Source organism: Dipodomys spectabilis, unplaced genomic scaffold, assembly GCF_019054845.1.
Source record: "Dipodomys spectabilis isolate Male_0828 unplaced genomic scaffold, ASM1905484v1 ptg000373l, whole genome shotgun sequence".
Taxonomy (NCBI): Eukaryota; Metazoa; Chordata; class Mammalia; order Rodentia; family Heteromyidae; genus Dipodomys; species Dipodomys spectabilis.
The window spans coordinates 2789477-2815957 of record NW_024871050.1 but is presented as its reverse complement, the minus strand read 5'-3'; the positions used below and the strand labels follow the sequence as shown (position 1 = coordinate 2815957).

Here is a 26481-nt window from a genome sequence, read left to right as displayed (position 1 = left end):
TAAACTCAAACTCATGAAATTATGTGTTCAAGAAATAATATTTTAATTACCTACAAGAAACATCCTACTGAATATTAAATTGCTTAAATAGCATCCAGATTTTATTTTTTAAATTTTTATTATTTTTTGGTTGGCCGCGGGGCTTGAACTCTGGGATTGGGTGCTGTCCCTACGTTCTTCAGTTCTTCAGCTCAAGGCGAGCACTCTACCGCTTGAGCCACAGCACCACTTCCGGTTTTCTAGTGGTTTATTGGAGATAAGAGTCTCACGGACTTTCCTGCCCGGGCTGGCTTTGAACCGCAATCCTCAGATCTCAGCCTCCTAAGTAGCTAGGATTACAGGCGTGAGCCACCGGCGCCTGGCTCAAATTTTATTTTTTGTGTGCCAGTCCTGAACTCAGGGCCTGGGAACTGTCCCTGAACATTTTTGCTTAAGGCTACCACCTAAATCGCAGCTCCACTTCTGGCTTTTTGGTGGGTAATTGGAGATAAGGGTCTCACAAACTTTCCTGCCTAGCCATCCAAATATTTTTTAATCTATTCATTCAGCTGTATAAAAAAACATGCTTTACAATTTTTAAAACAAAACATAGTAAATCTAATACAAGTGACAGAGGACAGATTTAAAAAATGTAACAATATTGTCATGTCACTTTACTCATAGTCTGAGAACCATAAATTTACCCAGAGAAAATATAAATCTGTGGATAAACACTGTATTATGATTATAAATCAGGATACAGTAAAGATACTTGCATACCTATGTTCATTGCTAGACTAAATATCATAGACTAGTTACAGAAAAAAATCCATCATTTCATTACCCTACAATGGAAGAATAGATCAAGAAAATGTCACATACACACACACACACACACAAACACACACACACACACATACACAAAATGAAATTTTATGTATCCATCAGGAAAACATTATGTCATTAGGTCATTCTGTTTAAAACTTTCAGGAGTAATTCACAGAAAATAGATATATTTATTCAAATTACACATTGCAGGGCTGGGCTCCTAGCTGTGGACATTTAGAGATGAAGCAGCTCTTTAAAGAAAGGAGTTGCAGAGCTCTATATGAGCACACCACACACAGTGAAAGGAACACACCCTGGAAGACTAACGCTGTTATGCTTGTTGTGTTAGGACCTTAAAAAAAAAACCACACACTAACTAGTCCATTTGTGCTTAAAATATTCATATGCTTGAGAAGCTCAAAGAAAAGAATGCCTGTGTACATGATGGTCGAGAGAAAGGTTTCCAGTTTTGAAATGGTTCATTGCTAGACTAAATATCATAGACTAGTTACAGAAAAAAATCCATCATTTCATTACCCTACAATGGAAGAATAGATCAAGAAATGTCACATACACACACACACACAAACACACACACACACACATACACAAAATGAAATTTTATGTATCCATCAGGAAAACAATATTATGTCATTTGCAGGTAAATGGATGAGCCTGGAAAAAAGTTATGTTAGATTAAATCAGAGAGTAAAAAGGCACATGATTTCTCTTATATGTATAAGTTAGGGGTTTAAGGGAGGGAGACAGGCAAATGGAGAGAGAGAGGAGAGACAAAAACAGTCATAATATTCAATGTACATATGTAGAAATGAAACCAAGAAATGACAGATGGATGGGGTTGGGAAAGATGAAGGAGAATGATGGAAGGGGTGACATTGTTCAAAATGTATTGTGCTCATAGAAGTGAAATGTTGGACTTAAATTCCTTTGTACAACTACTAAAAGATTTTTTTAAGACTGTATTAATAGTAGTGTCTTGTAAATAATTGTTAGTAGCACTAATTATATTTGAGATAACAGGTTACCTTCAAACTCATGATTCTTCTGTTTCAGCCTCCCAACTATCTGAGAATTACAAGATTGAACCACAGCACCCTGTACCTAATTATGATTTTCAAACTCTAAATTGAAACTTTCCAAGAGTAACTAAACCATTGCATCATCATCATGACAATGGAACATCTTAACAACACAACTAGAGATAATATAAACAACTACCAATGCCATACCTTACTTAGAGTCATCTTGTATAAGGAGAACTGAAACCATGCTATTTCTTGAAAAAGAAAAATTGAGTAACCTTAGGTAACTTTTTATGCTTAGTATAGAAGTGGGAACTCCTACTACTCACAAAATATTATTCATGCAATTTTTTTTGCTAGCTTCTCTCTAGGACTAGTTATTTCATAAATGTCTCGTGTCCAGAATAGCAATGATTAAGTCTAATCCATTTCCATGAACTTATATGAAGACATTCTGTGAGTTTCAACAACTTAGCTAGTGATATTATAGCCCTTTAGTTAAAGCTATGGCTTAGGAAATAAAGAATCACTAATAAGATGTTTGTAAAATTTCAATGTTTGGTACTAAACTGAGTAGTGAGTAAGTAGTCTAAAAGAAGTTCTAAATGTTATTTATATTTAATGACAGTGCATTGATTCTATTTTTTTTTTGGTCTGTCATGGGGCTTGACCTTAGGACCTGCTGTCCCTGAGCTCTTTTGCTCAAGACTAGTGCTCTACCACTCAGGCTTTTGTTCTACCACTTTGCGCTACAGTCTACTTCTGGTGTTCTGGTGGTTAACTGGAGATAAGAGTCTCATAGACTTTTCTGCCCAGGCTGGCTTTGAACTATGATCTTCAGATCTCAGCCTCCTGAGCAGCTTGAATTATATGTATGAGCCACCAGTGCTCAGCTTGATTCTACATTTTATTTTATTGTGAAAATACTATACAGAAGTGTATTTCTTATCAAGCATTGTAGCTTCCTCCATTTCTCCCCTTCCCATCCCTTCCCTTCCTCCCCCCGTCCCTCCACCCAGTCCTCCTCCCCCCCTCCCCACCAAAGTTGTAAAGTTCATTTTCGACATAACGACTTGTACATCTCATTGTTGCAATGGGTCCACCTGTATCCCTATTTAAACGATTTGCTTTTTTCCCTTCCCCTCCACAAATTATACCAACATCAAATACAGTGAAAGCAGGGGTTATACTGTGGGGGAGGGACATACAAAGCAACAAAGAAATAATCTTATAAATGTGTGAGAAACAATCACATGAAAGAAAAAAACATTTGAATACATATCTTAGGGTTCATTTCCCTACATCAACTTATCTGACCTTTTCTGCTTGACTCAGACATATACTAGTTATTGCAAATAAGGAAAACAAAAGAATATAATACCTAATAAATGGAAAGAAAATAACTGACAACTAGGAGCTCAGTAATATTTGTAATAAATGAACTATATATTAATAAAAGGTAATGGTGCTAAACACATTAAAAAATCCTAGGAAGTGGTGCTGTGGATTAAGTGGTAGAGTGCTCGCCTTGAGCTGAAGAGCTGAGGGACAGCGCCCAGGCCCAGAGTTCAGGCCCCACGACCACAAAAAAAAAAAAAAAAAAAAGAATATCTTCTTAATGGGCTGGGAAGGTGGCTCAGTGATAGAGTGCTTGCCTTGCATGCATGAGGCCCTGGGTTCGATTCCTCAGCACCACATAAGCAAAAAGAAAAAAGTCGGAAGTGGTGCTGTGGCTCAAGTGGTAGAGCGCTAGCCTTGAGCTGAAGAGCTGAGGGACAGTGCCCAGGCCCAGAGTTCAGGCCCCACGACTGGACCACCTCCCCAAAAAAAAAAAATCATAATCACATAAAAAGAATGAATCTGTACACCTCTATCACATTATATACAAAAATAAACTAAACTCAAAAATCTAAATTTAAGAACTAAATCATAAGAATATTTGAATGACTTTGGATTAGGCAATAATTACTAAAATATGGCACTAATAGCCTTAAAAAAGGGAAAAAAACAGATATTTGGATTTCTTCAAAATTAAAACCTTTACAAAAGATGCCATCAAGAAAATAATGCTAGACACAGTGACGTGGGCCTATATTCTCAGCTACTAAGGAGGCTGAGGCAGGATAATCACTAGAGCTGTGGAGTTTAAGACCAAACAAAACATTGTAAAACTCCATCTCAAAAGAAAAGAAAACAGGGCTGGAAAGGTGGCTCAGTAGTAGAGCGCTTGCCTTCCATGAATGAGGCCTTGGGTTCGCTTCCTCAGTACCACATAAGCAAAAACAAAAAAGCTGGAAGTGGCGCTGTGGCTCAGTGGTAGAGCACTAGCCTTGAGCTGAAGAGCTGAGGGACAGTGCCCAGGCCCAGAGTTCAGGCCTCACGACTGGACCCTCCCCGTCCCCCCCCCCCCCCCAAGAAAAAGAAAACAAAAAGTAAAAACCAAAGATCCAATAGCAGATAAAATTTGTAGGTCATATATCTCCAGATTATATAAAGAATCCTTAGGGGCTGAGAATGTGGTTTAGTGGTGGAGTGCTTGCCTAGTCTGCATGAAGCCCTGATTTATATTCCTCAGTACCACATACACAGAAAAGGCCAGAATTGTTGCTAGAGCTCAAGTTGATAGAGTGCTAGCCTTGAACAAAAGAAGTCCAAAGACAGTGCCCAGATCCTGAGTTCAAGCTCCAGGACTGGCAACAAATAAAAAAATAGAAAGAATTCTTAGAACTCAACCAATTTACAAATGGGCAAAATTTTTGCATAGAAATTTCACCAAAGAAGACATAAATAATCAACAATGAAAATACAGCCCATATTATTAGTCATTAGAGAACTGCTAATGAGATACCATTTCAAACAGTCTGGAATGGCTCTAATAATTTTTTTGTGTGCGTGTGAGCCTCTCCTGGGGCCTGAACTGAGGACATGGGTGGCTGGCTGTCTCTGAGATTTTTTACTCAAGGCTAGTGTTCTACTACTTGAGCCACAGCTCCACTTCTGGCTTTATGGTGTTTAATAAGAGTCTCAAGGACTTTCCTAGGCAGGCTCAGCATGAGACACTAGCACCCGGGAGCTTTAATTAATTTTTAAGAAGAAAAGAAATAGGAGTTAGAGTAGATGGAGAGAAGTGAGAAATCCCAAACAGTGGATGGCGAGAAGTGAGAAATCCCAAACATTGCTAGTAAGAATGTAAAACGAAGTAGTCACTATAAAAAACATTTTGGCGCTGAGCCCCAGTGGCTCATGTCTAGAATCCTAGCTACTCAGGAGGTTGAGATTTGTGGACTGTGGTTCAAAACAAAACTCCATGTTACTCATCTTCAATTAACTACCAAAAAGCAGAAGTGGAGTTGTGGCTCAAATAGAAGAATACTGTCTTGAGCAAAAAATCTCAGAGACAGTGCCCAAGCCCAAGTTCAACCCCCAGAAACAGCACATACAGAGAGACAGAGAGACAGACAGATACACACACACACACACACACACACACACACACACACACACATACATACACATACACGACAATACCTCAAAAGGACAAAAAGAATGTATCATATGAGCTAGAAATTCCCCTCAAGTATACACTCAATATAACTAAAGATATATGTTCATATACAAACTCATACATATGGGCTGGGAATGTGGCTTAGTGGTAGAGTGCTTGCCTAGCATGCATGAAGCCCTGGGTTCAATGCTAACCTTGAGCAAAAGAAGCTCAGGGATAGCGTCCAGAGCCTGAGTTTAAGCCCCAGGGCTGGCCAAACAAAAACAAAAACAAACGAACAAAAAACTCATCCATATATATTCATGGAAGTATTATTCATAAGAGGCAAAAAGTAGGGGCTAATGAACAGCTAGACCAAATATGACACCCACAAACAGAATAATATTCACCTATAAAAATAATTAAGCACTATTATGGAAACATGTCAAAATAAAATAGGCCAGGCACACAGAGCCACATATTGTATGATTTATAGGAAATGTATTGCTCCATAGGACACTATGGAACCAGGACATTTGGATTACTACAAAGTATAGGCTTTACTCTGGAAGTGATAGAAATGCTGTGAAATTACATAGTGATTATGCTTGCATAATCTACTGACTATACTAAGAAACCACTGAATTGTATAGTTTAAAATAGTAAAGTAAAGCTTGATTTTAAAATGAAGCAATGCACCTGTAATTCCAAACCCTCAGTAGGTTAAGGCAGGGGTCTCAAGATCAGGACAGCTAGAGCAACAGAGTGACACTGTCTCAAAAAAAATGAAAAGGGGAAAAACAAAGGAGAGGGTAACAATGCTCCATAGGAAATGGACTCATTACCTTGCTCATATAACTGTAACCCCTTTGTACAATATCTTTACAATAAAAATGTATATTAAAAAATTGAAAAAAGCCAAGAAGCCAAAAAATGAACACAAAAATAAAAACTTCCATAGGTAGCAAAGACTGAGAAAATCTGTAGCTATTAACTTTCCTTAACTTCCCTTACAGTGGTCAATGGCTATAATTCAAAGATATAAAGATGTGGAGAATTTCAGTGCAAAGCCAGCTGGTACAAAAGGTTAGAAGACCCGCATCTCAACGAGTAAGCTGGGCATGGTAATGTTTGCCTGTCAGCCTAGCTATGTGGGAGACATAAATAAGAATCACTGTCCATGCTGGCCTTGGCATAAATGTGAGACCTACAAGAAAAATAATACTTTAAAGGTGTGTGTGTGTGTGTCTCTCAAATGGAAGAATGCCTGCTATTTTAAAGGGTGTGTGTGTGTGTGTGTGTGTGTGTGTGTGTGTGTGTGTGTGTGTGTGTGTGTGTGTGTGTGTGTGTGTGTGTCTCAAATGGAAGAATGCCTTGTGTGTGTGTGTGTGTGTGTGTGTGTGTGTCTCAAATGGAAGAATGCCTGCCTAGAAAATGCAAAACCTCGAGTTCAAATCCTAGCAACCCCCTCACCAAAAACATGATGTGTGTGTGTGTGTGTGTGTGTGTGTGTGTATGTGTGTGTGTGTGTGTGTGTGAGACTCAAATGGAAGAATGCCTGCCTAGAAAATGCAAAACCTCGAGTTCAAATCCTAGCAACCCCCTCACCAAAAACATGAAAGCCTTATGTCTGAAAGCCAATATATGACGGAAGATGATAATCAGTTACTAAGTTTAGTAATTATATGACAAATGTAACTGTAATATACATGAAAACAGAAACAGAGATGAGAAAATAATATATTTTATATTTGCATGAGTGAACATTTAAAGCTATTAACTCAAATTTGAAAAATATATCTAAAGCTATACAAGTATCTACTTCTTCCTGAGGGAGGTTTGGTAATTTGTATGTCAAAGAATTTGTTCATTTACATTATGAAATTTACTGTCATGAAAGCATTGAAAAAGAATACTTTCCCTTTTAATCATTTTAATATTGGTGGTGATATTTCTTTTTTCATTCCTGAGACTGATTACTGCTGCCTTTTGTTCCTAAATAGCCTGGCCAGAGGCTTATGTTTCTTGCTTTTTGTTTATTTTTTAATGGTTTTCCATTCCTTAATCCTTTTTTTCTGCCTCATTTTTCTTTCATAGTTTTTAATCTTTTTTTTTTGACTTTTTTTTTATATGACAGAGGTCAAATATAAGATTTTGTGCATATTTGGTAGGTACTATACCAGTGAGCTACACTTAGGCCCTATACTATCTAAATAAGCCTTATCTGGATCTCACCAATTTGATATCTTGTTTTTCGTTTGGTATTTTGTGAGAGTCTGAGGGAACCACAGTTCCACAGCTTCAATTCTGGTGATTTGAGTCTTTCAACTGCAGTCCTCAGATCTCAGCCTTCTGAGTAGGTAGGATCACAGGCATAAACCTCCACTTATTTTTTGTTGAAAAAAATATTTTCTTATTTCAGGGACAAACTCTAAGTGACACCAGTTTGAAAACCTTGCTTGATAATTTCAGTAAACACTGATGACTTCTAAAAGCTGACATGGAATTAAATCCTGAACATTGGAAATATACGTTAGAATTTCAAGCTAATCCAAAATCCTATTTCTTAAAACAATTTTAAACTCTTTCCAATACTTATACATACATATATACTTTGGCTGTTAAGTCTTCTTCAAGAAGTTCTAATTTATCCTCCTCCAAATCACTAACTTTAACTTGTTTTACTGCTTCCAAAAGCAACGAATCACTGGAAGGTTGTGACTGTTGGACACCTGTTCAAACACAAAATATCTATTAAACAAAAAAATAATACTATAGTCCTCTATAATTTCTGACTGTTAATTACATAATGATCATAGATGTGTTTTACAAGTCAAGATAGTACTTTGAATTAGATGATGTTGGATAGAGACGCTTTTTGTTCAGGTCCCAAGGCTTATACCCAAGACCTGGACACTGTCTCTGAGCTTATTTGGTAAAAGCTAGTGCTCTACCAGGTGAGTCACATGTGGGTCCACCTCCAGCTTTTGGATGGTTAATTTTAAAAGAGTTTCCTGCCTAGGCTGGCTTTGAACTATAACCTCCAGATCTCAGTCTCCTGAGGAGGGATGATTTGAGATTTGAGCCACCATGATTGATTTGATAGTAATTTTGTACATGTGGTCAAGGAAAGTTTCTAAACTATGGTAGGTAACTATTTTTAGTGACAGTCTCCTTTTGTTTCTATTAAAAAGTCTAAAACGAGTAAAGACTGATTTTATGAAGTTGAATAATACAACTCCATTAATCACATATAATTACACAAATTCTAAAATACCAATAATTAAGTCAAAGAAATAATCATTTTCAATGTATTAATGTAGTAAAACTTTTTGTTGTGCATTTGTACTAAAGAAATCCTAGCCAGGCGCAAGTGGCTCACGTCTGTAATCCTAGCTACTCAGGAGGCTGAGATCTGAGGATCACAGTTCAAAGCCAACCCAGACAGGAAAGTCCATGAGACTCTTATTTCCAATTAAACCAACCAAAAACTAGAAGTGGTGCTGTGGTAGTGGCAAGTGGTAGAACACTTGCCTTGAGCGGAAGAGCTCAGGGACAGTGCCCAGGCCCAGAGTTCAAGCCCTGTGACAGACAAAAAAAAAAAGAAAGAAAAGAAATCCTAAGGAAGAACATGACAAATTGTTTTTAACTAGCAGATAATCATAAAGTAAGAACAGAAATGTTTATTTTTGAAGCATACAGTAACCTATAGGTAATTAATTCTGATACATATATGCAATTTATATATTATGAGCAAAACATTTTGTAGGAATGGAAATATTGCATATATACAATATTTACAAACACAGTGATTGTATTATCAACAGGGATATTATTCTGTGTTAAAGAATAACACTATCTTTGAATTATTTTAGAATATAAGACCCTAAATAGGAGGTATATGGCTTCCTTAATTAATTTTATGGTATTAAATATATTGGCCAACATATAAAATTTAAAAATGGAAAAGTTGGAACTCCGTTCACCAATAACACTGTCATGGAGCACAGAATGTAGAAGTGACTGTGGTAAAATACACATATATATTCATATATATGGTGTATACATATGTATATACCATGATATATAACATATATATACCATGATATATGTGTGTATATATACACATTTGTATATGACATCACAATGGCATCACAAACATCTACCAACCTACACAAATCCCTTGACATCTGTTTTTGAAATATTGCTATTAAAATACATTTTTCTAGAAGAAGGCACTGGCTCACCTAAAATACTAACAGCCTAGAGTTATTTAAAAACATTATAAAAGACTAAAAGATTACTAAGAAGTCTAGTTTTTTAATAACAGTCTAAAGGAGGATATCATTCCACTATAATAGACAGCTTGATTTAAACTACAGTAAACTTTGTAACTAAAATATTTTTTCTGCTTATGTAACTGTAACCCCTCTGTACAGTATTTTCACAATAAAAAACTTAATTAAAAAAATTGCAATGCAAAAAAAAATTTCTTTGAAAGCTTATAACCAATGGAAATATGCAGTCATCTTAGATTTAGGTCAAATGTAACAGCATTGAATATATACAACCATACCATTTAAAAACCAGTTTTAAAATGCTACTCTTCCTTCATAAGTAAATATTTAAAAATTACTAAGACCTTAATTCCTATCCCTGTAATACCTTACCTTTAATAAATAACCACACAGTTATTGGAACTCACCAAAATTATCTCTTAAGGCACTAGCTTCTTCATGTGTTTTGAAATTATAATTTGGCATCAGTTTGAGTCTCATGCGGGAATAATTTTCTACATTAGCTAGTTTCCAGTGAATTGGAGTCTGTTTCCTAAAAATATTTAGAATATTTATAATCAAACAAGTAAAATTACTTAGCTTAGAGTTACAAAGATTAGTTGGTTAAAATACTGTAGCCAGTATATTATATTTGTTCACATTTATTATCTCATTTGACCAAGCCACCATGAGAGAATTAAAATGAGTTTGTGTAGCTTCCTATAGTTTATGCATGAAGATCCTGTATTGAATTAAATTATTTGTACAAGGCCTACAGAAAGTAAAAAAAAAAATCATGGAAGCAAATACCCTTAAAAGCTACTTCTAATTTTAATAAACATGGTTCTGACAATTATATTTAAACAAGAAAAAAAAAAGATTTAAACAGGGACTTTTACATTTCAGGCTTGATACCTTCACTATTCACCGTTCAATGAAGTTCTTAATTACCATAAATACCTCTGCCACAAAGATGCAATAATATTAATAATATTAAAAGTACTCTTTAAAAATTGGAATGAAGGGCTGGGAATGTGGTAGAGTGCTTGCCTAGCATGCATGAAGCCCTGGGTTTGATTCCTCAGTACCACATAAACAGAAAAAGCCAGAAATGGCACTGTGGTCAAGCAATATAGTGCTAGCCTAGAGCGAAAGAATCTCAGGGACAGTGCCCAGGCTCTAAGTTCAAGCTCCAGGACTAGCAAAAAAACAAAACAAAGCAAAACAAAACAAAAAAAACATTGGAATGAAGGGCTGTGGACATGGCTCAAGTAATAGAGCATTTGCCCAGCATGCACAGGTCCTGGATTTATATTCTGGCAGCCAAACAAAGAAAAAAAAAGGTGGGGTGGGGGGTTGGGGAGGAAATGAGAGAACTGGTTTAAAAGTTCTAGGCTCAGCCAGGTGCTATGTAACTCACATCTATAGTCTTAGCTACCCAGGAGGCTGAGATCAGGAGGATGATAGTTTGAGGCTAGCCTAAACAAAAACTTGAAAGATCCCATTTCAACCAATAAAAAGATGGATGCAGTTGTACACATGTCTCCCAGTTACAGGAGAATCACAAGTGGATTGAAGTCCAGGCCCGCCAGGGTATAAAACAAAACTCTACTCAGAAAAAAAATAATCAAGTGGTAAAGCATCTACCTAGCAGGCACAAGGTCCCGAGGTCAAACCCTAGTATCAGACAGACACACACACACACACACACACTCACACACATACACAGAGTTCTACAGAATTTTAAAGAAAAAGTAATTATTAACAAATAAGATCCTACCTTTCCGCCCAAGGACCTCTTTCGCCTGTGATATAGAGCCGCACTGCCTTCCAGCATCTAAGAGTAGCCAACTGTTGGCTGTTAAGTTGTTTAAGCATATTATTATACCTCAAGTTCTCTTGGCGTGCTTTTCGATTAAATGGCTCCACAAAAAATTCCTGAAAGAAAAGCCACACAGTACTAAGTCATAAGTAGAAAAACATCTAACAGTCTCCGAACTGTTCTAGTTGGCAGAAGATCTACTGTTCATTAGAACATGGACGAAACTGGTGACATCAACAGATGTTCTTTCGGATTTCAGACAGAAATGATTCTTCTGCTAGAGAGTTAATTATGATTATGTCAATAACTTTGCTGGTTGTTCTATACTTTAACATCTTGAATTCATTTTTTACTTTTGCCCTAAAATATATCTTTAATATTCTTCTTTGATGAGTTATCTAGCTGAAAGCAGCTTGGGTCTTCATTTAACACCTTTACTCCTGAGAATTTACATTCTTCTCAAAACCTCCCTCTGTATGTGGTATGAATCTAGCTGTGGGATTTTTGTAGAAGTTAAGCTTGCATGTTAAATTCTGTGAAGTTCTTTTTCTTCAAGTACTGATATGATAATATAGTCTTCCTGCCTCCTTTTCCATTATCCTCTCCTTTTCTTTCTTTCTTTTTTTTTTTTGGGTCCGGTCGTGGGGCCTGAACTCTGGGCCTGGGTGCTGTCCCTCAGCTCTTCAGCTCAAGGCTAGCGCTCTACCACTTGAGCCACAGCGCCACTTCCGGCTTTTTTCTTTTTTCTTATGTGGTGCTGAGGAATCGAACCCAGGGCCTCAGGCATGCAAGGCAAGTGCTCTACAACTGAGCCATCTTCCCAGCCCCTCCTCCTTTTCTTTCTAGACTTGGTATCTCTAAGTGTCTCCGGCTTGCCAGAGGGACAGCCTGAGGGACTGCTAGTCTACAATTTTCTTGTACTATGTTTGTATAGCATGAGTATGAGGGTATATAACACTGCGTTCATATAATAAGTTGGAAAATATTTTTACTTTTCTATTTTCTGAAGAAAAACTTCTCCATCAATATTTGATAGAATTTGTCCATGAAACCAAATGGGCTGGGAGTTTTCTATTTTGGAAGGTCTATAAACTGAGCTTCTTTCATAGATTTAGGATTATCTAATATATGTACTTATTTCTATGTCAAGTAAATGATACCTTGTCAGATTTTGGAGAAGTGTATAACCCATGCCTGAAAGTCCAGCTACTCCAGTGGCTAGGATCTGAAGGACTGACCTTCAAGACCAGCCAATGTAAAAAGCTAGTGAGACTCCTTCTCCTTTTTCCTGCTAGTACTGGGGCCTGAACTCAGGGTCTTACACTCATATTCAGCTGTTAGTGCGCTCAGGTGGCAATCTACCAGTTGAGCCCTCTCTACTTCCAGCTTTTTACTAGTTAATTAGGAATAAGGTCTCTTAGATTTGTCTACCCACCAGGCAGAGAAGTAAGATCCCATCTTAACCAACAGCAGCATGTGGTTACATGTGCCTGTGACCTCAGCTATTCAGGAGGTGAAGTAGGTGTAAGCTAAAGCTGGCCCCAGGCAAAAACAAAACTCTCCCTGAAAAATAATTTAAGCAAAAAGAACTAGGGGTGTGTGGTTCAAGTTATACAATACCTGCCTAGTAAGTGTAAGGCCAAATTCATTTGTTCAAACCCCAAGCCACTAAGATTTAAAAAAAAAGTTGTTAAATTTATATGCATAGAGTAGCTTATAATAGTTTATATTAAGATATTGATATCTATGGAATCAGTAATAATATTGCATCTTAAATTTCTGAACTTAAATTTCTCTTGTTTTGCTGTGTCCATTAGCTAGAATGTTCATCAGTTTTACTAACATGAAGAGCCAGTTTATTGTTTTCCTCCTTTGAATTTCATCTTAGTTCACATCTTTGTTAATTTCTTATCTATGTTTATTGTTATTAAATTAATTTTCTGTTTGTTGTATCTAAAAGTAGAAACAAAATTTTTGAAGCCGTTTTTTCTACTATATGCATATGTACTATAAATTTCCTTTTAAGTACAAACGTGCATCCAGCCTCCTTAAATATAGCTCCTAATGGATTTTTGCCTTAGTAGACTTCTTATATAATCACTACATTTAGAATGTTACATTCAATTTATTCAACTGGTACTCATCTGTTATTTTTTCTTCTAACTCTCAAATAATTCTCAGACAGATTTGTTTCCAAATTTCAGTGTTGATATTACTATCATTTAAATATTAAATGCTTGAAATCAACATGAAAGGTTTAATTTTAAAACTTTTTTTTTTTTTTTTGCCAGGGCCTGGGCACTGTCCCTGAGCTTCTTCTGCTCAAGGCTAACACTCTTCCACTTGAGCCACAGAGTCATTTCCAGCTCTTTCTGTTTATGTGGTACTGAGGAACAGAACCAAGGGCTTCATGCATGCCAGGCAAGCATTCTACCACTAAGCCACATTCCCACCCCAACATTTAATATTTTTTACCTGAAATTTGAGCTTGCTTTCCCCTCCTTCTCGATCTCGTTTATGCATATTCACCATTAAGGATTCATAACAATTCTTCCAATAAAGTGCCATGTTTTCATGACCATCATAAAATGTATGTGTTTCATACTGCTTCATGTAAGGTACAATCTTATTTAAAAAAAAGAACACAGAATTTTATATACACATCTAAAAAACTGATGTTGTAGAAAAATTTTGCTCAAAAAGATGAAACTTACATATTTCTCAATGTAAACTTGCCATTCATTTGAACTGCAATAATCTTGAAAATCTTCAAAAAATGAGGAACTACCATTGGTAAAAGGTAAAGAAGGTAGGTGCAAGTTCATGAAGAGAAGCTCATAAATTTTTGAAACCAGAGTACGAACAAGGGGAATCAGAAATGAATACATTTCAGTTTGTTCTTTGATTGACTGACTGAGAACATGTTCTAGCTTTCCTAAAATGTAACATGCTTCATCCTGATTTTCAATCACTTTAGTCTGAAGAAGGGTATTTAGCTTAGCTGATGCCATTGCACAAACCTAGAAGAAAACAGACAAGATAAGAAAAGCACACTAAAATAGTTAATGATAGCACAGGTTCTGTGTCACTCTTCAAGTTCAGAATTCTGATATAATAATTGTCAATAATCATGAAAGGTCCCATCTTACCTTATTGCTAAGATATTAAGTTAGCCTGTCAAGTTTCCATAGCGTCTTGAGTCAAAAGCATAGAGCTACAGGAATGGTCGAAGCAATATTATCATCATATGAACTTGCACAAAGACTGCTTAGAGAGGAGCACCAACCACAGGATACCTGAATTTTCTTTCATGTTTTATTTTTATTGTTTTGTGCCAGTCCTAGGGCTTAAACTCAGGGCCTGGCCACTGTCCCTGAGCATCAAGGCTATCTCTCTACCACTTGAACCTCAGTTCCACTTTAGCTTTTTTGATGGTTCATTGGAGGTAAGAGTCTCACAGACTTTTTTGCTTGGGCTGGCTTTAAACCATCAGTCTCAGATTTCAGTCTCCTGAGTAGCTAGGATTATAAGCATGAGCCACCAATGCCTGGCTTATGTTTTAATTTTTTAAATAATTTTTAAATGATCTTTAAGTGGTTGTACAAGGGGTTTCAATTCAGCATGTCAGTTTATGAGCACAATGAATCTTGATCAATGTTACACCTTCCATTTTCTCCCCATCTCTTCCAACCCTACCCATCCCCACTGAATTCCACATGTGTACTAAATATCACCAATGTCTTCACCTAACCCTCCTCTCTCCATTTTTCTGCCCCCACCCCACTCCCTACCTTTATCCTTCTTCCCAACAACATGTTTCAGCTTTCTGTTATTCATTCTGTTAAACTGTAAGTTAGTTGTTCAAAGGAGTTACAACACTGCAATCCTCCCCTGCATATACCATACTTTAGTCAATATGTTTGTGTGTATATGAATCTGAACTTGTATATGTCTTCATATATGTTTACAATTGAAATCTAACTTCCACATCTGAGAGCAAACGTGCATGTACCTTTTGTCTCTCTTGAGAGACAAAGCCTGACTTACTTTACTTAACATAATTTTTTCAAGGTCCATCCATTTCCCTGCAAATCTGAAAGGAGTATTTTAGAAAAATGTAAACCCTAAACTGTACATATTTAGTCTATATGGTTTATCTAGCACCTAACAAGCTAAACTAAATATAGATGCTATTGAGTAATGTTTCTAGTATAAGCTGTGAATAAATGCTATAAAAGGAATCCTTAAAAGTACATGAAGTTTGGCTGGATGCCAATGGTTCATGCCTATAATCCTAGCTAGTGAGGAAGCTGTGATATGAGGATAGAGGTTTGAAGCCAGCATAAGTAGGAAAAGTCCCTGTGCCTCTTATCTCCAATTATCCACTAAAAGCCAGAAGTAGAACTGTGGCTCAAGTGGTAGAACACCAGCCTTGAGAGAAAAAGCTAAGGCTACAGCACTAGACTCTGAGTTCAAGCCCCAATACTGGCACACACAAAAAAAGTATATGAAGTCATAAATATGAGGAAGAATTAACTGCCTCCTACACTCCTTTCTAATCTCACAAGATTAAAATTTTAGGTAAAGTCATGGATATATGAATATTTTGAGAACCAATAAAACAAAGTTCTAAAAAGCATTATCAACTAATTAGTACATAATAACTATACTGTATCCAAGTACAGAAAATAAAATAAATGACCAACCTGCAAACTTCCCTTTTCAATGAATCCCAAAAGCAACTGGATCTGAATTTGAGAGAGTTTTACCCATACTGGACTCTCAGAATACCATAATGACAGACAGTCGAAGAGTAGCATGATATCCTCTAACAGCTATCAGAAGAGAAAAATTGAGAAATAGAACATCCAGTTTTTAGATGTACTGATGAAATTTCCCCAACACCAATACAAATCACAAATATTTCAAAGCTAGTCCAAAGTCTAGTTTACAAAAGTCAAAAGAATTTTGTAGTACCAAACAAAATCTGTGGCGAGTCATCATCTTATCCATGTTTAACTGCATCCGATTAAGTATTACTGCTCTAAAGAGTCAAACTGACTTCTAAAAACTCAAAGGGAATATCACTAACCTTCTCAGCCCACATGTTTGAATTGACTAGTCCCTCAGAGTATAGAAAGTCTTGTATGATCAGTGTAAGTCGGAAGGCATTTTCAGCAGTTATCAGATTAAATTTTGCTTCTCTGTTTTCTGTGACTGCCCACTCTAACATTTTCTGTAGCAAACTAAATATAAAACAAAAATCCTTTTAAAAACCACTTTATGAAGGTGAGGTTGAAAGCAGAGAATGATGAAAGGGGTGACAATGATCAAGATTCATTGCATTCTTATACTACTTTGTTGAATGGCAACTATTTGTATAACTACTTAAAAATAAAATTAAAAAAAACACAGTATGCCTAGAAAGTCATTAAAACATGAAAGAAAAGGAACATTGACAACTATTTACTAGCAGTCTTCTATCTCCAATAATACATTAGTAGATATAACTGAAAGTTGTTTATTAAATTTAATAATAATAGACTGACTTTTTAATGTTTGGAGCACCTTATCTTCAAAATACATTAAAAGTCAAAGTTAACTGATCTGGAAGAATATTAAAAGGCTATGACAATAACTCATACTCTATTTTCCATTAAATACTAAAAATAGTTTCTTTAAAAATTCAGAAATTAGGGGCTGGGAAGGTGGCTCAATGGTAGAGCACTTGCCTTGCATGCCTGAGGCCCTGGGTTCAATTCCTCAGCACCACATAAGCAAAAAGAAAAAAGCCGGAAGTGGCGCTGTGGCTCAAGTGGTAGAGTGCTAGCCTTGAGCTGGAATGCTGAGGGACAGCGCCCAGGCCCAGAGTTCAGGCCCCATGACCGGACCCAAAAAAAAACAAAAATAAAAAAACAAAAAAAAAAATTCAGAAATTAGAAGGGGAAACAAAGGAGGAGGCTACTATGCTTGATAAGAAATGTACTCATTATCTTGCCCATGTAATTGTAACCCCTCTGTACAGTATTTTCACACACACAAAAAAAAAAAAAAATTCAGAAATTAGCTGGGTACCAGTGGCTGATGTCTATAATCCTAGGTACTCAGAAGATTGAGATCTGAAGATCAATGTTTCGTATCAATTTGGCAAACCCCAAACTCTTATCTCTAATTAACCACCGAAATGTTGGAACTGAAGCCAGGCGCTGAGGGCTCATGCCTGTAATCCTAGCTACTCAGGAGGCTGAGAGTTGAGGATCACGGTTCAAAGCCAGCCACAGCAGGAAAGTCCATGAGACTGTTATCTCCAATTAATCACCAGAAAACTGGAAGTGATGCTTTGGCTCAAGTGGTAGAGAGCTAGCCTTGAGCTGAAGAGCTGAGGGAAAGCCAGGCCCAGAGTTTAAGCCCCATGACCAGAAAAAAAAAATTGGAACTGGAGGTGTGGCTCAAGAGGTAGAATGCCAGTTATGAATGAGAAAAACTTAGAAATGAGCAAGAATTGCTTTAAGAATTGCCTTCTGCCTTAGAATTTGAAGAAAAACAAGTAAGTTAATTCATTCTTGATATACTCTTATTACAGTTCCATTATCTATAGGGAACCCTAAATACTTCAGAAATGTTTATGACAATACTAATTTTATCCCATCAAGTCCTAAGATACTGCAGAAAATAATTTAAAATAAGAAATATGAAATAATTTACAACTCAAATTTTATTTAAATCTCAGATTTTTATTTCTTTCTAGATTTTACTAGAATAATAAAACATAGGAAAAGGAATCAAGCATAATTTGTTTCCCCCTGTCCACTTAATCCTACATATGTATTCAATAACCAATACCAATTTAGTCTCCTGACAATTCCAAAAGGAAGATTAAAAATCACTAAGTGAATGCTTACATTAGTTTTATTTCATCTGATGGTCGAAGTAGCTCACTAGATATTCCTGGTTTCGTCAGTGCTGAAAACACTTGTCCTCTTTCAATCCAAGTATCATCATCAGACTTTTCTAGTCCCTTACACATTATGTAATTCAAAATACTTGTCAGCAATTGAATAAGTTCTTCCTCACATCTCTATAAAAAAGAAAATAAAAATGAATTATTGAATAAGAAAGCATATCCTAAGAACTATCATCACATGTACTAACAGTGTGCTATATTTTTTAAATGCCTTGATGAAACTGGAACTTTAATAGGCTCTGGAGATCCAAGGCACATAAAACATTGGCTTTGTTATCAAGACACTCACAGGCTGGAAATGTAAATCACTGGTAAAGTACTTTTCCAAGCATGTGCCAGGTTCTGTGTTTAATCATTACCACCACATAAAAAACACACACACACACACACACATACAAGTAATTAGGCCTCTAAACCTTAGATTATGAGACTTAGAACATGAATATGAAATTATTAATGTGTTTACATATTGTTGATTCAAAGTATATATAAAGGACATATGAAAATTAAAGCATTATTTGAAAAACAAGCAATTTTACCTCCTGGTTTTCCAGTAAAGAGAAGTCATCACTAAAGCCGCTATCGTTGGTGATGCTACCTTCTTTGTCAGACTGCACAGGAAATGACTTACTAGACTCTATGGGAGATGGCGTGCTAGGTAGGCTGTCTGCCATTTGGCTTCTACTATCACTCGGTTCACAAGAGTCAATTCCAGTAAGATCTAAACTCAAATGTGAAGGGTTACTGTGCCAGAATTCTTCTTGATTATCTGATTTGAATGACAGTTCTCCCACAGAACTATCTTCTTGAAATAATGGTGTGTTTAAATCTAGAGAGTGTTTATCCTCAGTGCTCCAATAATCTGAAGACATATTAGCTGAGGTAAAAGAGTTGAATTTTTCTTCATCTGTTTTTTCAAAGTTACCATTAGTATCTTCACCAGATGGACTTTTATTTTCTTTCATTAAAACACTCCTACAATGTTTATGAAGAAAATTTCCATTTTTAAAATCTGCTTTTAAAAAAAGTCTGACCAAAGTATCTTGCCAACCCACTTGTTGTGATATCTGATATGCTGCATCTGGCTGAGTCTTCAGTATCTGTAAAATCTGTAAATAGATTAAGAACAAGAATCCTTCAAAAAGTATATAGTACTTTAAATCAACTGTTCTCTTCTCAGATATTATAATAACAAAGTAATAAAAAAAAAGATGGAATAATATGCTATCAAAATCTTCCATTCTTGGGCTGGGAAGATGGCTCAGTGGTGCAGCACTTGCCTTGCATGCATGAGGCCCTGGGTTCGATTCCTCAGCACCACAAAAGCAGAAGAAAAAAAAAGTCAGAAGTGTTGCTGTGGCTCAAATGGTACAGTGCTAGCCTTGAGCTGAAAAGCTGAGGAACAGTGCCCAGGCCCAGAGTTCAGGCCCCACGACCGAACCAAAAAAAATAAAAAACAAAACAAAATCTTCCATTCTAAACTATATTGTAACATTTTTTCAAGGATTGGATGTTTTATCTGCATGTTACTCATATAGATTAAGGATGTATTTAAGGGCTGGGAAGGTGGCTTAGTGGTAGAGTGCTTGCCTTGCATGCATGAGGCCCAGGGTTCAATTCCTCAGCACCACATAAACAGAAAAAGCCAGAAGTGGCACTGTGGCTCAAGTGATAGAACGCTAGCCTTGAGCTGAAGAGCTGAGAGACAGCACCCAGGCCCAGAATTCAGGCCCCACAACCGACAAAAAAAAAAAAAAAAAGGATGCATTTAAGATGTATGCTGAAAGATTAAAAAAAAAAAAAGGAAAAGTAAAGATGATCATCTATCTGTCAATATACACCTGTTATTAATTTACTCAAACAGAAATCATAAAGTATATGATGGTATACATCATAAGCAAAATTAAAACCTCTGTGCTACACCTGCTATTAATTTACTCAGACAGAAATCATAGAGTATATGATGGTATACACCATAAGCAAAATTAAAACCTCTGTGCTACAAGCTACTGAATACAAAAGTATTTGCAGTATGATGAAAGTTTACTAACCTTTCTGCAGAGAACCACTCTGACATTTATATATGTTCTGTGTGATATATATACAACAGATAGCAGATCCTTGAAATTAATAACAGGATCTATATTGGGAAGAAGCAAAAAATTAAATTTAATTTCACTGACAGTGAAAGAAAGAACTGTGGGTACTGCTTATATACATGTCAAAATAACTGATTCACTAAAATAAGAACTCTAGGTATGTTCAAATTTTACAAGATAATTTGATTTCTTAAGACAATCTCAAATAATTTGTTTACTTTACATTATCTGAACATACTATCACTACTGCATGACACTAATACTATTATTACTCTTTTAGTGCCTACTCTTTTAAATGCCTTGATGAAACTGGAACTTTAATAGGCTTGGGAGATCCAAGGTGCATAAAACATTAGCTTTGTTATCAAGACACTCAGGGTTGGAAAAGTAAATCACTTGGTAAAGCACTTTCCAAGCATGTGCCAGGCCCTGTGTTTAATCACTACCACCACATTAAAAAAAAAAAAAAAGACACAAGTAATCAATGATACTTGATAAACTACTCAAAACAAAGAATCTCTCTCTCTCTTTTTTTTTTTTTTCCCGGTCGTGGGCTTGAACTCTGCACCTGGGCGCTGTCCCTGTGCTGTTCAGCTTAAGGCAAGTGCTCTACTGCTTGAGCCAAAGCATCATTTCCGGTTTTCTAGTGGTTTATTGGACATAAAAGTCTCTTGGACTTTCCTGCCTGGGCTGGCTTTGAACTGTGATCGTCAGATCTCAGCCTCCTGCGTAGCTACAGGCATGAGCCACCGGTGCCCGGGTAAAAAATCTTTTATCATATCTAGTATGACATAAAATGTGACAGCCACACCCAGTATCTATTATAAATTCTAGTTAGTTCTAAACACTGATAAAAACTTACAATAGTCAGGCACAAGTGACTCACACCTGTAATACTAGTTACTTAGGAGTCTGAAATTTGAGGATCAAAGTATGAAGCCAGCCTAGGCAGGAATGTCGGTGAGACTCTTATCTCTAAATAGCCACAAAAAAGGCAGAATGGTGGATCACTGCCTTGAACACAAAAGCTTAGAGACTGTGTCCCAGCCCTAAGTTTAAGCCCCAGGGCTGTCATTGAAAAAAACAAATAAAAAAAAAACCCAACTCATTACTAAAAAATTAGAGTTAAATGTGGTAACATACACCTGCAATCCCAGTACTTGGAACACTGACGCAGGAAGAGTATGAATTTGAGGGGATTCTGAGCTACCTACTGAGACCCTATCTCAAACAAAAAAGGGAAATAAAGTAAAATAAAATGGTAACTTAAAATAATAAAGTATAAAATAAAATAAAACTAATTTCAGATAATTAGCTTTCATTTTGCCTTTAAAAATTTAAAGCTCTTTTGAAAAAAAGAATCTTTTGTACATATTTCTTTACTATCCTTCTCTTGTTCATGAATTAAACTATTAACTTAGTCACTGAGTTGCTAAACAGTTACTGAATAAGGCAATATGGCATGTGACCTGGAGAGACAAAAAAAAAAAAAAAAAAGACAAAAATCAAGTAAAGAAATAATACCTAAGGAAGACCTGCTGAATCAAACCTCCTGAGAAAGGTTGTCTTCTAGGGGAAAAAAAAATCTTAAATATAGTATTATAAGTCTTAATCATACCTGTATTTATGATTTGATTGGTAAGATTTTTAATTAGAGCAGTATTAATGAGTGATTCATTAAGAAGGAGTCCCAATCCTGAGTAGCCAACTTCTCTAAGTCGAATACGTTGTTTACTTCGTTCATACACATTTGTGCATTTCAACATTTGTTCCATAACCTGGTCACAAGTAATATAGTCTTTTCAGTGCAGAGGACAAAGAACAGTGTTTCATTTAGGTCAATATTGAATGATATATTCCTGTTTATTGTTTTCTTGAGAATCATTTTATTTCTTAATTATAAAAATAAATGAATTGGGCATGGTGGCAGATGCCTGTAATCATAGCATTTGTAAAATCAAGACAGAAGGAAGAGTTCAAGGCTAACCTAAGTTCCAAAGCAAGATCTTGACTGAAAAAATCAGGGCTGAGGATATAAATCAGTGGTAAAATGCTTGTCTAGCATCTGCACGGCACTGGGTTCAAACCCAAGTTATGCAAAACAAAACAACAAAAGAATACCCACTTGTGCACTAATAGGGAAGAATGCTATATTAATATATAATCATTAGAGGGACTGGGAAGGTGGCTCAGTGGTAGAGTGCTTGCCTTGCATGCATGAGGCCCTGGGTTCAATTCCTCAGCACCACATAAGCAGAAAAAGCCCAAAGTAGCGTGCCCAGGTCCAGAGTTCAGGCCCCATGACCAACAAATAAATAAATAAAATCATTATAAATTAATCTGAGAATAAATTAAAATTAAGTGTACCTATATTTGAAGAAATATTTGAAACTTTAAATATGACACAGATTATATAAATTACATATATTAGGAACAAAAGTATAGAAACACACTTGGGTCAATCTATTTATCCAACAGTTATCAAATTTTCATAAACAAGAAAATATCTCTGTACCAACTCAGTAATCCATATGCTAAAATAAGGAAGAATGAATTAGCAGTCCCATAGTTTTAGGGCAGAGATAAAAAATTTTAAGACAGATAATAAAACCTCATCAGAATATCATAAACTACCTCTGAAAGGTTTGGTGGAAAAAAAACAATTTAATCTCCATTAAGAAACCTTGTTTCTTTTTTAAAACATTGATAATTTTTATATTGAGGATGGTATGATAATGTGACTATTCCACTGAGATGATTTATCACAGGGATCCATGTAGGCCTTGAACATGCTAAGGAAACACTCAACACTGAGCTATATCCCCAGCCCACAATATAGTTCTAAAGTATGCAAACAATTAACATGAAAAGAATGTATCAAAACAAACTGAACAGCTGGGCACTGGTGGTTTACATCTGTAATCCTAGCTACTCAGGAGGCTGAGATCTGATGATCAAGGTTCCAGCCTGGGCAGGAAAGACTGTGAGACTCTTATCTCCAATTAACCATTAGAAAACCGGAAGTGATGCTGTGGCTCAAGCCATAGAGCGCCCGCCTGGAACTGAAGAGTGCAGGGATAGCGCCCAAGCCCAGAGTTCAAGCCCCATTACGTGCAAAAAAAAAAAAAAAAAATTAGAAATAGGTATTATTAGGCACATGCCTACGCAGGAAGCTGAGATCTGAGGACCTAGCCTAGGGAGACAAATCAATAGGACCCTTAATTCTAGTCAACCATCCCAAAAAAAGCTGGAACTGAAGGTGTGACTCGAGATACAGCACCAACCATGAGCAAAAAAGGTACGAGACAGCATGAGGCCCTGAGTTCAAACCACAGTACTGGCAGGCATACACAGACACGCAGACACACAGACACACACACACACACATGTGCGCACATGCACTACCACACCAAAGAATCCTTGTTAAGAGAATGGACATGTTCCAAGCAAATTCATATATACTTAAATTTCCCAAAACTTAAGATACTTATATTTATACCTTAAAAATGATTTCTCTTAATTTGTCCGAATACTTCTGATTTAACAGCAAGGCATAAAGTATATCAGCATTTCCTGGTTCAAACAGCAGTAAGAAAAGCTGTCCTCTAGTTGGGCTGGTACGTAGTAGACAAAAGACTACATCCAAAATTCCAAAGAGCTTTTAAAGTTAAACAAGAAACAAAGAACTGTATTTATGAATATAACCAAAAATACATAAACCATAAAAGAATATTTAAGTTCTATACATCCTAATGTTTTATGTTAACTGAACTGGGTGATTTTTTTTAATTTATTGTAAAAGTGATAAACAGGGGGAGTTATACTTACATAAGTAAGGTAATGAGTACGTTTCTTTTTAAACAGTGTTACCCACTATGTGTAATGTTTTCTACACCAGTCCTGCTTTTCCCCTTCAATACATTTTTGGCTTGCTCACTTCGTTTTGCATAGCGCCACACATTCAATATTCAACATGTGTTGAAACTATACCTATCCTACATTGTCCATATTAACAGGTACCTCTTCCATGGTATTCCCTAGACAACTAAACATGTAAAATGGTTATAAAAATGTCATAGGCGCTGGGCGCTGGTGGCTCACGCCTGTAATCCTAGCTACTCAGGAGGCTGAGATCTGAGGATCGCGGTTCAAAGTCAGCCCGGGCAGGAGAGACTGTGAGACTCCTAACTCCAATAAACCACCAGAAAACCGGAAGTGGCGCTGTAGCTCAAGTGGTAGAGCGCTCGCCTTGAGCTGAAGAGCTGAGGGACAGCGCCCAGGCCCTGAGTTCAAGCCCCAGGACCAACAAAAAAAAAAAAAATGTCATAGGACTTATATCTCCTATGTAGATAATACTTTTTTGTTTCACAATTATTTGTTTTTTTTGTTGTTTTTTTTTTTTTTGGGTCCGGTTGTGGGGCCTAAACTCAGGGCCTGGGCGCTGTCCCTCAGCTCTTCAACTCAAGGGTAGCACTCTACCACTTGAACCACAGCGCCACTTCTGGCTTTTATCTTTTTGCTTATGTGGTGCTGAGGAATCGAACCCAGGGCCTCAGGCATGCAAGGCAAGCGCTCTACCACTGAGCCACCTTCCCAGCCCCTTCACAATTATTTGTAAACCTTTCCTATTGACCACTGTTATGCTAAAAGTATGAAAATTGACTCATGAATGTTTAATATTACTCTAGGCATATAATAAGCTCTCCAACAAATAATAGGTAAGCACACTATAAAAGTAGTGGACTATAAAAATAGACTTTAGGCCACTGGTGGCTCATACTTGCAATCCTAGCTACTCAGGAAGCTGAGATCTGAGGATCATTGTTCGAAGCCAGATAGGGCAGGGAAAACCATGAAACTATTATCTTCAACATAAAAACTACTAAGAAAAAAACACATGTGGTGCTGTGGCTCAAGTGGTAGAGCACTAGCCTGGAGAAAAAAAAAAGCTCAGGGATGGTGCCCAAGCCTTGAGTTCAAGTCCCAGGACTGGAACATACACACATAAATAGACTTCAGAACTTTCAGACAAAGCAACTATTATGTTTAGATATGAAGTGTTTCCCCACCAAAAGGCTCTTATCTTCAATTAACCACCAGAAAACCAGAAGTGGCACTGTGGCTCAAAGTTTTAAAGCACTAGCCTTGAGCATAAAAGCTCAGAAACAACACTCAAGCCCTGAGTTCAAGCCCCAGGACCAACCAAAAAAAATTGTTCCTCTCAGAATTTTTGTCACAGTAATAAAGTGATTCACATGCATATTTCCTACCTAATAAAAAACCAAACTGCAATGTCATCTACTTATTAAACTTTCAGAAATTAGGTAAAATTTGCTTCCTTATGTAATACTGCATTATATTAAATTTTTATTCTTACATCTAATGAACTGAATATGTAAATTTATGAGATTATAAATTTAAAAGTTAAAAAGAAAACCCAAATGTATCTCAAATACAATACCTGTTCTTCTTCATTAGTAGCAGCTATGTAACCCATAATACTTTGTATTTCTTCATGAGTTCCACCTTTGCACAGAAAATATTTAATTAATCCATATAAAGAAGTCCTTATTGTTCGAATATCATCTGGAGATAGTTCATTATATTTACAACCACATCTGAAAGAAAAAAGAAGTGTAGGACTTGAAATTTGAACACTTTTGTATTTTTATATAATTCACAGCATAAAAAATATATTTCCATGCAACAATTACTAGATATTTTACACTTAGCTTCTTTCTCTTGTTAATTTTTTTTTAATATTAAAATAGCTTACAATAGAACTATGAAGCCAAAATATCTATATGTGGGTTTTGTATATTACTGATTTATTTAATGCAATTCTCAAAGTGACATTAAGAGGTCAGTTTTAATGTACTTTTCACAACTGAAGTAACTCAAAGGATTTCATTAATTTGTCTATAGCTATACAATTATTGAAACCAATATTCAAACCTACTAAATAAGACACATTGTTCATCTAAA

General features: G+C 36.3%; 1 protein-coding gene across 1 annotated transcript in view; it reads right to left on the bottom strand.

Annotated features, from left to right (window-relative positions):
• The window catches only part of Nbeal1 (neurobeachin like 1), a 177479-nt gene that overhangs the window by 58950 nt on the left and 92048 nt on the right, over positions 1–26481 (bottom strand). The window contains 13 exon segments of the mRNA XM_042666952.1: positions 7940–8066; positions 10040–10164; positions 11392–11549; positions 13909–14058; positions 14148–14453; positions 16140–16268; positions 16526–16679; positions 18336–18511; positions 18937–19506; positions 20449–20537; positions 22115–22274; positions 23996–24154; positions 25958–26114. Coding sequence (XP_042522886.1) covers positions 7940–8066; positions 10040–10164; positions 11392–11549; positions 13909–14058; positions 14148–14453; positions 16140–16268; positions 16526–16679; positions 18336–18511; positions 18937–19506; positions 20449–20537; positions 22115–22274; positions 23996–24154; positions 25958–26114 — 2460 coding nt within the window.